A 15,273-nucleotide genomic window follows, 5' to 3' on the forward strand; every position below is an offset into this window, starting at 1 on the left:
ATGGGAGCTGAAACCAGTCTGACTTAGCATTTTTAAGTCCTATATAAGGTCTCTGTTTTATCATTATCAGTTAGGCTCTCGGCCCAAATGTCAAGACTGTTGGGTCGATGGTTTCATTATTGCAATAATTAGTCGATATTGAATAAAGATGATTGTTTGAAGAAATGACAAAGTCTCTCTCACTTGAATAGAATATTCCACCACACTTGATAGGCAGCTAGCTAGCTAGCAGCTACACCAAGCGACTCCTCAGTCCCGGCCTTGGTCGGCAGGATCACTGGACAGATAGTAGCGGTTCCATCAACTAATGCCAACCGCATCGCCGGATCCAAACTCAAAACGTAGCTTTCTATTAACCAGACTTTCAAAACTTTCCAAAACAGCGAACTCCATTGTTGCATGTTCAACCGGAAGTGGCGTATAGAGGGGGGAATAAGAAATGTAGCTAGGCCCATAAACTACACGGATGAACTGTAGTTGTACGTTCTTGAACAAACTTTGAGGTACGTTTCCTCCCTTTTGGTGGGTGTGGCGAGGTGTGGCTTGAAGAAATTAATTATGTATTTTAAAGGTCATTGGAAAGCTAACGGCATTCCCCAACTCACAACCTATGGGCGCATTTGAGTGGTAAGGCCTAAGCAACCGACAGTGGACAAAAGTCGAGGAGTGAAGTCGAGGGAAGTGCATCTGTGACAGCTGAAAGTCGGACACTAATGTGGCTTTCCAACAGCAAGGCTCATATCAACATGGCAATGTTTCCAATTTACTATAAAAGGTTTTCTTTATAATGTTGAGATAAATATGTAGGCATATCTAACCCCCATATCACACACTCACAAACTGAAATAATAATATAATAATATGTGTGTATGTAGGCTACACAGTGTACAATCTATTAGTGAGAGAGCCTCAAGTATCACATTTATTGGTATACTGTATATCCACTGTACACATGAATCACAACAAATTGGTTCATGTTTTGGTCATGTTCGCGTGGATCTAACTAAAACATCCTAATGATTGTTGACAATAACCTCCCACAATGCAGCAGGATGATGTTGGTGAAGAGCAACTACAGAAACTAGCAGTTGACCTCAGTCAAAACTTCATGAACTTTGATCACATGATTTTTGTAAAGTTCATGCAGTTGACATGTAGGCAAGTTGGAAAAATGTTATCCCCAGAATGCAACACACTTTGAAAGGCGGTGACCATTGACTTGACAAAAGTGATCTGCCCACAACCAAACCCCTCCCTGTTTTTCAACTGGTTCAGTATAGCAACGTTTATGTTCAATTGAACATTCTAGACCCTCTCTTTCTAAAATTATCCGCCGCAATTGTTGCAACCCCTATTATTACCCTGTTCAACCTCTCTTTCGTATCGTTTGAGATCCCTAAAGATTGGAAACCTGCCGCGGTCACCCCCCTCTTTAAATGGGGAGACACTCTAGACCTAAACTGTTACAAACCTATATCTATCCTACCCTGTCTTTCTGAAGTCTTCGAAAGCCAAGTTAACAAACAGATCACCGACCATTTCAAATCCCACCGTACCTTCTCCGCTATGCAATCTGGTTTCCGAGCTGGTCATGGGTGCACCTCAGCCACGCTCAAGGTCCTAAACGACATCATAACCGCCATCAATAAGAGACATTACTGTGCAGCCGTATTCATCGACCTGGCCAAGGCTTTCCACTCTGTCAATCACCACATTCTTATCGGCAGACTCAACAGCCTTGGTTTCTCAAATGATTGCCTCGCCTGGTTCACCAACTACTTCTCAAATAGAGTTCAGTGTGTCAAATCGGAGGGCCTGTTGTCCGGACCTCTGGCAGTCTCTATGGGGGTGCCACAGGGTTCAATTCTCGGGCCAACTCTTTTCTCTGTATACATCAATGATGTCGCTCTTACTGCTGGTGATTCTCTGATCCACCTCTACGTAGACGACACCATTTTGTATACTTCTGGCCCTTCTTTGGACACTGTGTTAACAAACCTCCAGATGAGCTTCCATGCCATACAACACTCCTTCCGTGGCCTCCAACTGCTCTTAAATGCTAGTAAAACTAATGGCATACTTTTCAACCGATCGCTGCCTGCACCCGCCCGCCTGACTAGCATCACCTCTCTGGACGGTTCCGACTTAGAATATGTGGACAACTACAAATACCTAGTTGTCTGGTTAGACTGTAAACTCTCCTTCCAGACTCACATTAAGCATCTCCAATCCAAAATTAAATCTAGAATCGGCTTCCTATTATGCAACAAAGCATCCTTCACTCATGCTGCCAAACATACCCTCGTAAAACTGACCATTCTACCAATCCTTGACTTCGGCGATGTCATTTACAAAATAGCCTCCAACACTCTACTCAGCAAATTGGATGTAGTCTATCACAGTGCCATCCGTTTTGTCACCAAAGCCCCATATACTACCCACCACTGCGACCTGTATGCTCTCGTTGGCTGGCCCTCGCTTCATATTCGTTGCCAAACCCACTGGCTCCAGGTAAAGCCCTGCCTTATCTCAGCTCAATGGTCACCATAGCAGCACCCATCCGTCGCACGCGCTCCAGCAGGTATATTTCACTGGTCATCCCCAAAGCCAACTCCTCGTTTGACCGCCTTTCCTTACAGTTCTCTGCTGCCAATGACTGGAACGAATTGCAAAAATCTGAAGCTGGAGTCTTATATCTCCCTCACTAACTTTAAGCATCAGCTGTCAGTGTAAATTACCGATCATTGCACTTGTACACATCCCATCTGTAAATAGCCCACCCAACTACCCCATCCCCATATTGTTATTTTTTTTGTCCTTTGCACACCAGTATCTCTACTTGCACATTCATCTTCTGCACATCTATCAATCCAGTGTTTAATTGCTAAATTGTAATTATTTTGGCCTATTTATTGCCTTACCTCACTAATCTTACTACATTTGCACACACTGCATATAGATTTTTCTATTGTGTTATTGACTATACGTTTGTTTATCCCATGTGTAACTCTGTGTTGTTTGTGTCTCACTGCTTTATCTTGGCCAGGTCGCAGTTGTAAATGAGAAGTTGTTCTCAACTGGCCTACCTGGTTAAATAAAGGTGAAATAAAAAATAAAAATACAGTGTCATTTCATTTGGCTCTGAATAGTACGAAGTGTTGCTGGCCTTTTACTATGACCAAACAGCTTAAAATGGGGTGCCTGGACACTATATGGTACATTTTGGAAAATTTACCCAAAAATGTACCAAGTTTCAATACCGGGAATAATTCCTATTTATCCAGAGAGTCCCTGGAAATATGTCAGGGTTCTCCCAAAAGAAGATTGTCGCTGGGCCACATTGAGGCTGCACCATCATGTAAAGATTTCACAGCAAGTGACACTGATATTAAGTAATAATAGAGTCGGCCTAACTTTGATCGCCAAGGACATTGTTGTGAATTGCAAAACAGGCCATTCATAAATTCAGAGCGTTATGATGTTCCTCAATTAATTCAGCACATTTCAGCAGTAGCATAGGCCTAGGCGATCTCAACATAGCGTGACACCTAAAGACTCTCAGACCATGAGAAACAAGATTCTCTGGTCTGATGTAGCCAAGATTGAGCTCTTTGGCCTGAAAGCCAAGTGTCATGTCAGGAGGAAACCTGGCACCATCCCTACGGTGAAGCATTGTGGTGGCAGCATCATGCTGTTGAGAAGTTTTTCAGCTGAAGGGACTGGGAGACTAGTCAGGATTGAGGCAAAGATGAACGGAGCAAAGTACAGAGAGCTCCTTGATGAAAACCTGCTCCAGAGTGCTCAGGACCTCCGACTGGGGTGAAGGTTCCCCTTCCAACAGGCCAACGACCCTAAGCACACAGCCAAGACAACGCAGGAATGGCTTCGGGACAAGTCTCTCAATGTCCTTGAGTGGCCCAGCCAGAGCCTGGACTTGAACCTGATCGAACATCTCTGGAGAGACCTGAAAATAGCTGTGCAGCGACGCTCCCCATCCAACCTGACAGAGCTTGAGAGGATCTGCAGAGAAGAATGGGAGAAACTCCCCAAATACATGTGTGCCAAACCTTTCTAAAAATCTGTTTTTGCTTTATCATTATGGGGTATTGTGTGTAGATTGATGAGGGGAAAAAACTATTTAATCAATTTTAGAATAAGGCTGTAACGTAACAAAATGTAGAAAAAGTCAAGGGGCCTGAATACTTTCTGAAGGCACTGTATGAACTGATACGAAAAACAACACTTCATTCAACACTTCCAGTTTTTCTTTTTCAATTATTATACAACATTCTTGCCACCAACAGAATGCGATATATATGTTCAACATAATCTCACACTCAATTCCTGCAAATATGTTTAAAAAAAGTATTTCAGCACATTTCATGCGTTTTGTGTGGCTTAATTCGTGTGAAAATACACACATTTTTGTGCAACTAAATTCATAGGAAAATATAAAAATATTTGTGCGACTTCATTCATAGGAAAATATGTTTTTTGGGGGGCAAACCTCCGAACAATCTTTTGAAAGTTATTGGAACAATGCATTTTGGGCAATGGTGTTCTACACTGCCTTTTTTGTGTCCCACAATTATTTATATAACAAAACAAACATGTTAACAAACCAATATTGTTAATCAACGAGGTTGTCACTGAAATATTTATAATATAATAGTAGCCTTACATTTAAAAAAAAAAGTTTTAATGCCATTGCTGTTTTCTATGCTTGTTTTCATTTTTTTGTGGTATCGATAAACGTATTTGATTCGGGAATGGGGATACATTTTCATGATGGGAAATTAATTAATCAATAAATGTGAGGAAACAGAAGACCTGCAAAAAATATATGTTTGGTTTCAATTCCCCTGGTGCAACTGTATGGTATTTGCAACTATAACGAGTCTGGACTATGATCAATTAAGCCATATCAATGCAGGTAAACACGTTAATGTAAAATAATGCATTTTGTTGGCTTACACTTCCAAGGCCGTCTAATGATGATTATTATGGTTGTGTTAATCATGTTATATACTTAGGCTATTGTAACAAGGCATATGCCAGGATTGTAGGCCTACTGCCTCTGCCCAGAGGCCTACTAGGCTTTCATGGCAACATCAGTTAGAGCTCACTTTGCCAAGAATGAGCCCTGGTTAGAGTCCCTGTTGCAGATTTCACTTTCTTACGCCACATTGGTGGCAGCTTTGGGATCACGTACAGATCACGTCTAGTTATGTGATCTAGTGGTGGGAAGCATTCTGTTTTTCAACATTGTGTTGGGAATAATTACGTTGATATGTCTAGTGAACAATGGATAAGCAACAATGGGCACGACGGATAGAAGTAGTCACTACAGGTGTGATCAAGCCTTACATTAAAGTTGCCGGAAGCTGAATGGAAAGTGCTATGCCCTGATCAGTTATTCAGAAGAACATCCTCTGTGACTGTCTAATTTACATAAGTTAACTTAACAGTGTGGACTCATGACAAACATATTGTACACAAAAAGTACCTGTTTAAAGTGTTGTTACAACCATGGTGTTATTTTGTTACTGAAGCTTATACATCAAATAACCTAACAGTGATCTACATCATATGGGTAGACAAATAATGTAAGTGTGTTCTGCAGCAAAACACAACTAGTCTTTTTTTAGGATGCAAGTAATATGAATCATTGTTGATCCATCCTGTTCTGATCTAATGAGATGGATGTAGGATTTTCTACGGCCTAGAATTGAGCCCTTTCCCAGTCATGAAGGAGGAAGCTAGGCCCCTCTTGGTTCTCATTAGCGAAGATTGAACAGTGCTGTCTAAAATATTGCATGTGACTAATGAACGGACGGAGACAGACCACAGTCCCCTCCCCGATTTCATCGTGGGGGACAACAATGTGATCAGTGGATGGGGTGTTAACTGACTGGCATACTTGTAAATGACCTATATTATCCCAATGCTGATGAGCACCTGATTTGTATTCTAGGGACAGTGAGTAGACTGGACCCTGGTTTTATGGACACACAATCGATCATTTTGCCTGTACAGTGCTATATTTGTGCCATAGTGTCCAGTTACTCCATTCAAACCTATCTGACGACAGTAAAAGTGCAGCAACACTTCCTATGACCTGGCTTGTTGTTCAAATTCACTTTTTTTGTAAAATAGGGATGGACACTAGTGAGTAAACTGGACAATGGTTTTATGGACACACAATCGGTAGTTTTTTCTGTGAAGTGCAATTTGTTCGTGCAACACAACAAACATAAACTAAGACTTTTCTTAAACATTACATTTCTAAATTGCACCCTTGAACAATAGCAGCAGTAAATTAACAATAATCATACAATCAAAATAATGTTACATTTTTTTAAATGGTAATTTTAGACCTATATTTTTTGTTTTACCGGTAGGCTATTACTACTTACTGTATATTCTTTACATTCATTTACTTAATCTCCAACCATTTCTCAATGTACTCCACTTTATAATATTATTTGTAGTATATAATGTAGTAATTCTCTTTGGTAAAAATGTTCACCCCATACATTTTTTGGACATAATTTTAACATTATGCACTATGCAAATCTGCAAAAACTATTGATTTTGTATCATACACATAGCGTTTTCACCGCTGACATTTATTTTGAAGGCATAATACGAAAACCGGATGTCTTAACCTTGCTGAGGTGACGCTATTAAAGCAAAGCTTGACATAGCTTCCGAGTTCGACTAGAGACCAAAATCGTCGGGCGTCGCCAGGTGGTTGAAGGCTATATTACAACCCTTTTTGAACATCTCCATTCAATGTTGCATTGTTGGCACTTTTGTGCCGGTTATTGTATGGAAAAAAAATATGTAGAAAATCGTTTGCATATAGCTTATAGCCAAAATGCTTTTACATAGAATTACAAAAAGATTTGCGTTGGCCGGGAATCGAACCCGGGTCAACTGCTTGGAAGGCAGCTATGCTCACCACTATACCACCAACGCTGACATAAAGCAACTATGAAACATGATCATATTTGAAGTAATAACTGTGATGTTTTTGTAATTAAAAAAGTTTAATTTAAAGTTTTTTAACTTGACCATATACATATCCGACTAGCTAATTAGCTAAATGTTCATAGAAAATAGGCAAACTTTTTGAAAATACGTCACGATTAAATAATGGAGATGTGCTAATGTTGTTCATTAGCTTGCTACTATTTGCGAGCGCCCCTGAATGAAGTCAAGCAGCAAACCAGCGAAAGAGCCTTCTTCAATATGGATTTATTTGACGATCTTCCAGAACCAACCCAAACCGCAGGTTGATAACTTGATATGTCACATTAAACATGTTTCATGAATTACACATTTAACATGTTTCAAGGTGTCGTAATCAAATAACGTTAGCTTGCTAATGCTAGCCCAGCCTCTGCTATAACGTGTTTGCTAACATTACATTAGCCAATTATGTGACGTTAGCTAGCCTTGTTTGGGTTAGCAAGTCAGCTGCTATCTAGCACAGAGACAGAGAGACCAACCAAATCTAGCTATCGAGCTAACGTTACCTGAACAAATATCATCTGACAGTTTCTTTTTTATAAGAATAGCTAGTCATTAATTTAATAGGCCCAGTGCAGTGGGTTTCCCGACTAGCTATCAAACGTTACTTGTTAGCTAAGCTGGAACAGCTAAGCTAGGTAGTTGACAGTAAGCAGTGGATGACTGAATAGCTATCTTTTCCCTTCATTGTCTGTCCCGGTTCGTCCTGCATCAGGTGAAGCCTCGGTACAGAAGACATGTCCATCACCCCTGGAGGACAGGGGGACCAAGAGGAAAAGAGAGGCACCTGATGATGATGAGGTGGTGGAAGGACAAAAACTAGAAGAAAAGAAAGTTTGTAAAGGTTTTCGACATTTTCACATGAATGTGCAGTATGCCACTTATTTTAAGTTTGTCTGTCTTGTCTGTTTGTCTGTGTCTGTGTGTAGAGTTACAACTAGCTATGAATCACTCTGTGTCCCCAGATGATCAATCTGAGTGAAAGTGATCACTCTGTGTCCCCAGGTGTGCCTATACTGAAGGGGTATGTAGCCGCTCGGAGGGGAGAGAGAGAGGAGATGCAGGACGCTCACATTCTCCTATCTGACATGAAAACCTGCCTGTCCACCCTTCCAACTACAGTGTAAGTCCCCTCTCTGACACAGGGCAGTGTCAGGATGAGTCCCAAAGTGCACTCTATTGCCAGTCATGTAGTGTCCTACTTTTGACCAGACCTTCAATAGGGCTCCAAAAGTAGTGCACTATATAGGTAAGAATATGTCTTTTGGGAGACATCCTAAGTCCCCTTCTCTCTAACATAGGGGAGTGTCAGTCTGTTAGGACCTGGAAGGTGTGATGGTGTGCTCCAGTGAAGTGACGTACACTACTGTCTGTGTTGAAGGTCTCGTCTGGCCTATTTTGCTGTGTTCGACGGCCATGGAGGAGCTAGAGCCTCTCGCTTTGCTGCAGAACATCTTCACCACACTCTGGCCCTGAAGTTCCCTAAAGGTGAATGGAAAGACTCAGATCCCCTCTTCACTGTCAAAATACTGGGCTGTATTTATTTGTTGTGTTATTTCTTCACATATTCAATATACATCAGTTCATTCTTGAGATTTGGCTCCTGAGTGTCGCAGCGGTCTAAAGCACTGCATCTCAGTGTTAGAGGCGTCACTACAGACCCTGGTTCGAATCCAGGCTGTATCACAACCAGCCGTGTTTAGGAGTCCCATAGGGCGGTGCGCAATTGGCTCCGCGTTGTCTGGGTTTGGCCGGGGTAGGCTGTCATTGTAAATAAGAATTTGTTCTTAACTGACTTGCCTGGCTAAATAATAAAAAATTACTCAGATCACATGCCTATTCATCTTCAATAAACTTGGCTTTCATTTCTAGTGGTATTATCTCTTCACAATATTCTAGAAGATTCATCAATATCTAATGCATATTGTGTGTCTCCTCCCACAGTAGAAACTGAGAACTTGGACAAACTCGTGAAGAAGTGCCTACTAGATACCTTCCGACAAACAGATGAAGACTTCTTGAAAAAAGCCTCCAGCCAGTAAGTGCTTAGTCTTTTAAACCCGACCCTAGGCAACAGCAGTGACTAGGTTCTGGTAGATATGACGCACTCTCTTGGTAACTACAATAAGGAGGGGAAACAATCTGGGGTGGGTCCTCTTCAGACAGACAACTCTCCCAACAAATCACGAGGCAAACATGCCAGTACGTCATTATTTAAAACCAAAATTTGTGGTTTCAGTGAGTTTGTAGTTGATGTAAACTAGCCACTTGCAAAATGCACTCATTAAAAATCTCTGTGATCTCCATCTTGCTAGCTACTATTTGGTATTTTATTCAAGCGGATAAGGTAGTGACGTAGTTCCTCTTTACCAGACTGACATTGTATTACGTACAGACGTGTTAAGCCGGAACAATGAAACATTGTGGGAGGCAACACGGATGTCTAGTAAGTGCTTTGAATGTCTGTGCATTACTATGGGTGAGTCCCAAATTACAACCTATTCCCTACATAGCTGTGTATCCCAATTGGGCCATGATCAAAAGTAGTGCACTATGTAGGGGATAAGTTGCCATTTGGGAGTATTTTAGAAGCCTTATAAATTGAAGAGCTAATCTGTCCTACATGAATGAATGTATGAAGCGATGTGTACAGTGTGTTTGGTCCCACAGGAAGCCTGCCTGGAAGGATGGCTCTACAGCCACCTGTATGTTAGTGGTGGATGACATGGTGTATGTAGCCAACCTGGGAGACAGCAGGGTAAGGTGCTCCTCTGCTCACACATTCCATATATAGTGCACCACTTTTGACCAGTGCCCTATTGGCCCTGGGCTAAAGTAATGCACTAGGGAATAGGGTGCAATTTTATACATAACCTTAGTTTGAACCTGTTTATTTAGCCATCATCAATGATGATATTGCCATAGGAAGCTGCTTTTTTATTCTGTTGCGTTGTAGTACATTTCCTCACCTGTAACATTGTGTCTCTGTCTCTCTGTAGGCGGTTCTCTGTCGGATGGAACAGGAAATGCAGGGCGGAGATAGGAAGTGTGTCACTCTGGCGCTCAGTAAGGAACACAACCCCACCATCTACGAGGAGCGCATGAGGATCCAGCGGGCGGGGGGCACTGTGAGGTACTGGGCTTTCACATCCTTTCTCTGTATATCTGTGCCTGGAAAAAAACATCAATAACAAAAATAATCTTTGATAAGTACTAGTGATGTCCTTGACCTGCTCTGTGAGGAGGAATAACTATTTAATCAACTCTTTATCCATGGTTGCTGCAGGGATGGGCGAGTCCTTGGGGTGCTGGAAGTGTCCAGGTCTATAGGAGATGGACAGTACAAACGCATTGGAGTCATATCCACACCTGACCTCAGGCGCTGTCAGCTTACACCCAATGACAGGTAAGACACTGACTTTCAACCAATGATCGGTAAGACATGTACGTTTCAACCAATGACAGGTAACACTATGCCAGGTACTCCCAGCTGAGCCCTGTTCCAATACTTTGTAAATGCATGTTCTTTTACTCCCTTCCTTGAAGTAGTCACTGAACTGACATTATGTGGGCTTAGAAAAGCTAATTGAATTTGTTGGTGGACTGATGGGTGAACTCTCTTTCTCTTTTTCTCTCTCTCAGGTTCATTATCCTGGGCTGTGATGGTCTGTTTAAAGTGTTCTCTGCAGAGGAAGCTGTTAAATACGTTCTCAACGTCTTGCAGGTATACATCATGCTCATAATGTGTGTTTATGGAAAAAAAGAGGTCTCGTGATGTGTGTGTGTTTGCTGTGGTGTGTGACTGTGTTTGGAGTGTGTGTGTGACACTGTTTTGCGGGTATTTTCAGAATGGGAGTGTTGAGAGGAAGGAGGGACAGACTGAGGAAGAGGGCCACTATGAAGCAGCATGTCAGAGACTGGCCAACGAGGCAGTGAGGAGAGGATGTGCCGACAACGTTACCGTCATACTGGTGTCTGTTAGCTTCTGAACAACAGACACCTGATCTGGCCCATCATTGATGCCTCAGTGCCTCTGAGTGCTATGTCCACCGTGGCTCCAGACCTTAAAACACATGAACATGATCCCACCGCTGCCACCAACAGACGAACATCAGAAACATGTTGGTCAACCGTTCATTATAAAGGAGGTGTTCTAATCTCTAACTCAATGTGAACTGTATACACTACGCAGGCACACACTGCAAGAACGCAAATTTCTAATTGCTTGTGTTGCGTACCTGCGTAGGGTGTAAATCAGGCCCTGTACTGCCCTGTACTGCTTATCCTGATAACTACTGATGATTTAAATGGGCTTTATGTTTTCTGATCAATACCTTGTCTTATCTCATTTGTGCACATGTTGTTTTATTGCCCTCAATGTCACATTTTCTTTTTCTTTGGTGTACTTTTAAGAAACTATTTCAGAACATAATTTCAGAGATTGTCCCCCAAAAAATAAAAAATGTATACAACTCTGTATGATCCAATCTGAAGCTGGTCTAGATTTAACGGATTCATGTCTTCCTCCAAGTCCCCTCCCCCCTGGATAATACAGATGTACAGTACCAGTCAAAAGTTTGGACACACCTACTCATTCAAGGTTTTTTCTTTATTTTTGCTATTTTCTACATTGTAGAATAATAGTGAAGACATCAAAACTATGAAATAACAAATATGGAATGACATAGTAACCAAAAAAGTGTTAAATATGTCTGAGATTCTTCAAAGTACCAGCCTTTTTTCAACTTAACCTTTATTTAACTAGGCAAGTCAGTTAAGAACAAATTTTTATTTACAGTGACAGCCTAGGAACAGTGGGTTAACTGCCTTGTTCAGGGACAGAACAACAGATTTTTACCTTGTCAGCTCAGGGATTCGATCTAGCAACCTTCCGGTTACTGGCCCAATACGGTAACCACTACGCTGCCTGCCACCTCATGACAGCCTTTATGACAGCTTTGCACACTCTTGGCATTCTCTCAACCAGCTTCTTGAGGTAGTCACCTAGAATAATTTTCCAACAGTCTTGAAGGAGTTCCCACATATGCTGAGCACTTGTTGGTTTTCCTTCACTCTGCGGTCCAACACATCCCAAACCATCTCAATTGGTTTGAGGTCGGGTGATTGTGGAGCCCAGGTCATCTGATACAGCACTCCATCACTCTCCTTGGTCAAATAGCCCTTACACAGCCTGGAGGTGTGTTTTGGGTCATTGTCCTTTTGAAAAACATGATAGTCCCACTAAGCGCAAACCAGATAGGATGGCGTATCACAGCAGAAGGCCTTGAATTCAAAATAAATCACTGACAGTTTCACCAGCAAAGCACCCCCCCAACCACAATCACAACACCATGCTTCATGGTGGGAACCACACATGCAGAGATCATCCGTTCACCTACTCTGTGTCTCACAAAGACACAGGCGGTTGGAACCAAAAATCTCTCATTTGGATTCATCAGACCAAAGGATGGATTTCCACCGGTCTAATGTCCATTGCCCAAGGAAGTCTATTCTTTGTATTGATGTCCTTTAGTAGTGGTTTCTTTGCAGCAATTTGACCATGAAGGCCTGATTCACGCATTATCCTCTGAGCAGTTTATGTTGAGATTTGTCTGTTACTTGAACTTTGTGAAGCATTTATTTGGGCTGCAATTTCTGAGGCTGGTAACTAATGAACTTATCCTCTGCAGCAGAGGTAACTCTGGGTCTTCCTTTCATGTGGCGGTCCTCATGAGAGCCAGTTTCATCATAGCGCTTGATAGTTTTTGCGACTGCACTTGAAAAAAACGTTCAAAATTGTTGAAATATTCCAGATTGACTGACCTTCATGTCTTAAAGTAGTGATGGACTGTCATTTCTCTTTGCTTATTTGAGCAGTTCTTCCCATAATATGGACTTGGTCTTTTACCAAATAGGGCTATCTTTTGTATACAAAATCTACCTTGTCACACCACAACTGATTGGCCCAAACGCATTAAGGAAAGAAATTTCACAAATTAACTTTTAACAAGGCATACCTGTTAATTGAAATGCATTCCAGGTGACTACCTCATGAAGCTGGTTGAGAATGCCAAGAGTCTTCAAAGCTGTCATAAAGGCAAAGGGTGGCTACTTTGAAGAATCTCAAATATAAAATATATTTTGACTTTGGTTACTACATGACTCCATATGTGTTATTTCATAGTTTTGATGTATTCACTATTATTCTACAATGTAGAAAATATAAAAAATAAAGAAAAACGATAGAATTTTTATTTTATTTATGTCACCTTTATTTAACCAGGTAGGCCAGTTGAGAACAAGTTCTCATGTACAACTGCGACCTGGCCAAGATAAAGCAAAGCAGTGCAACACAAACAACAACAGAGTTACACATAAACAAACGTACAGTCAATAACACAATAGAAAAATATATGTACAGTGTGTGCAAATGTAGAAGAGTAGGGAGATGGGCAATAAATAGGCCATAGAGGTGAAATAATTAAAATTTAGCATTAACACTGGAGTGAAAGATGTGCAGATGATGATATGCAAGTAGAGATACTGGGGTGCAAAAGAGAAAGAGGGTAAGTAATAATATGGGGGTGAGGTATTTAGGTGTGCTATTTACAGATTGGCTGTGTACAGGTACAGTGATCGGTAAACTGCTCTGACAGCTGATGCTTGAAGTTAGAGAGGGAGATATAAGACTCCAGCTTCAGGGATTTTTGCAATTCGTGTTGGAGGCTATTTTGTAAATGACATCGCCGAAGTCAAGGATCGATAGGATAGTTCGTTTTACGTGGGTATGTTTGGCAGCTCAAATATAAAATGTTTTGTTGCGAAATGGAAACCGATTCTAGATTTCATTTTGGATTGGAGATGCTTAATGTGAGTCTGGAAGGAGAGTTTACAGTTTAACCAGACACCTAGGTATTTGTAGTTGTCCACATATTCTAGATCAGAACTGTCCAGAGTAGTGATGCTAGTCGGGCGGGAGGGTGCAGGCAGCAATCGGTTGAAGAGCATGCACTTAGTTTTACTAACATTTAAAAGCAGTTGGAGACCACCGAAGGAGTGTTGTATGGCGTTGAAGCTTGTTTGGAGGTTTGTTAGCACAGTGTCCAAATAATGATTACGTGTGTCCAAACTTCTTACGGGTGCTGTATGATCAATTTGTAGGTCACCTGGGATACACGTGGGAACCCCATCTCTAACAATAGTCTACTATTTCTCTCCCACAATAACGAATGGGTTTGGCCTTTAGATGGTGCTATCAAACCGTTTCTCAACCTTACTCATGATGACGGCCTGTAATGGGCGAGACAGAGACTTACGCTATCAGACAGAGCTACACATCTTCAGCTTCTCTTGATAGGTATGCCTCAGGAGATTTACACGGTACAAACATATAAACGCAACATGTAAAGCAGGGGTGTCAAACTCATTCCACGGAGGGCCTAGTGTCTGCAGGTTTTTGTTTTTTCCTTTCAATAAAGCCCTAGACAACCAGGTGTGGGGAGTTCCTAACTAATTAGTGATGTTAATTCATCAAGTATAAGGGAGGAGCGAAAACCCGCAGACACTCGGCCCTCCTTGGAATGAGTTTGACACCTGTGATGTAAAGTGTTGGCTCCATGTTTCACGAGCTGAAATAAAAGATCCCAGAAATTTTCGATACGCACAAAAAAGCGCATTTCTCTCAAATTCTGTGCACAAATTTGTTTACAGCCATTTTTAGTGAGCATTTCTCATTTGCCAAGATAATCCATCCACTTGAGAGGTGTGGCCTATCAAGAAGCTGATTAAACAGCATGATCATTACACAAGTGGGCCTTGTGCTGGGGACAATAAAAGGCCACTCTAAAATGTGCAGTTTTGTCACAACACAATGCCACAGATGTGTCAAGTTTTGAGGGAGCGTGCAGTTGGCATGAGGACTGCAGGAATGTCCACTGGAGCTGTTGCCAGCAAATTTAATGTTAATTTCTCTACCATAAGCCGCCTCCAAAGTCATTTTAGAGAATTTGGCAGTATGTCCAACCAGTCTCACAACAGCAGACCACGTATATGGGTTGTGTGGGTGAGCGTTTTGCTGTCAAGGTTGTGAACAGAGTGCCCTATGGTGGCGGTGGAATTATGGTATGGGCAGGCATAACCTTAGGAAAACAAATAAAATTGCCTTTTACCAATGGCAATTGGAATGCACAGAGATACTGTGAAGAGATCCTGAGGCCCATTGTCATGCCACTCATCTGC

General features: G+C 41.7%; 1 protein-coding gene and 1 non-coding gene across 3 annotated transcripts; one reads left to right on the forward strand and one right to left on the reverse strand.

Moving 5' to 3' along the window:
* Window positions 1-6,909: 6,909 nt before the first annotated feature.
* trnag-ucc (transfer RNA glycine (anticodon UCC)) lies at window positions 6,910-6,981 on the reverse strand. Its single transcript has one exon. It is a non-coding gene; the product is annotated as a tRNA-Gly (tRNA).
* Window positions 6,929-11,512, forward strand: ilkap (integrin-linked kinase-associated serine/threonine phosphatase). Of its 2 annotated transcripts, none has more exons than XM_055880360.1 (10): window positions 6,929-7,297; window positions 7,751-7,879; window positions 8,041-8,158; window positions 8,417-8,523; window positions 8,983-9,073; window positions 9,706-9,793; window positions 10,035-10,168; window positions 10,322-10,441; window positions 10,678-10,759; window positions 10,884-11,512. In XM_055880360.1, exons 1-10 carry the CDS (start codon window positions 7,255-7,257, stop codon window positions 11,022-11,024), a joined length of 1,053 nt encoding a protein of 350 aa, XP_055736335.1. In that variant the 5' UTR covers window positions 6,929-7,254; the 3' UTR covers window positions 11,025-11,512. The 2 variants fall into 2 exon arrangements, with proteins under 2 accessions (XP_055736335.1, XP_055736334.1); XM_055880359.1 differs by having other exon boundaries at window positions 6,936-7,297; window positions 8,980-9,073.
* The last annotated feature ends 3,761 nt before the right edge of the window (window positions 11,513-15,273 follow it).

This window comes from Salvelinus fontinalis, chromosome 24, assembly GCF_029448725.1.
Source record: "Salvelinus fontinalis isolate EN_2023a chromosome 24, ASM2944872v1, whole genome shotgun sequence".
Lineage (NCBI taxonomy): Eukaryota > Metazoa > Chordata > Actinopteri > Salmoniformes > Salmonidae > Salvelinus > Salvelinus fontinalis.

Bases quoted from the DNA above. Each gene is read 5' to 3' on its own strand.
- ilkap (XM_055880359.1), top strand. From the start codon at position 7,255: ATGGATTTATTTGACGATCTTCCAGAACCAACCCAAACCGCAG. The intron at 7,298-7,750 runs GTTGATAACTTG...GTCCTGCATCAG, and splicing joins AGAACCAACCCAAACCGCAG to GTGAAGCCTCGGTACAGAAG. The intron at 8,524-8,979 runs GTGAATGGAAAG...CTCCTCCCACAG, and splicing joins GGCCCTGAAGTTCCCTAAAG to TAGAAACTGAGAACTTGGAC.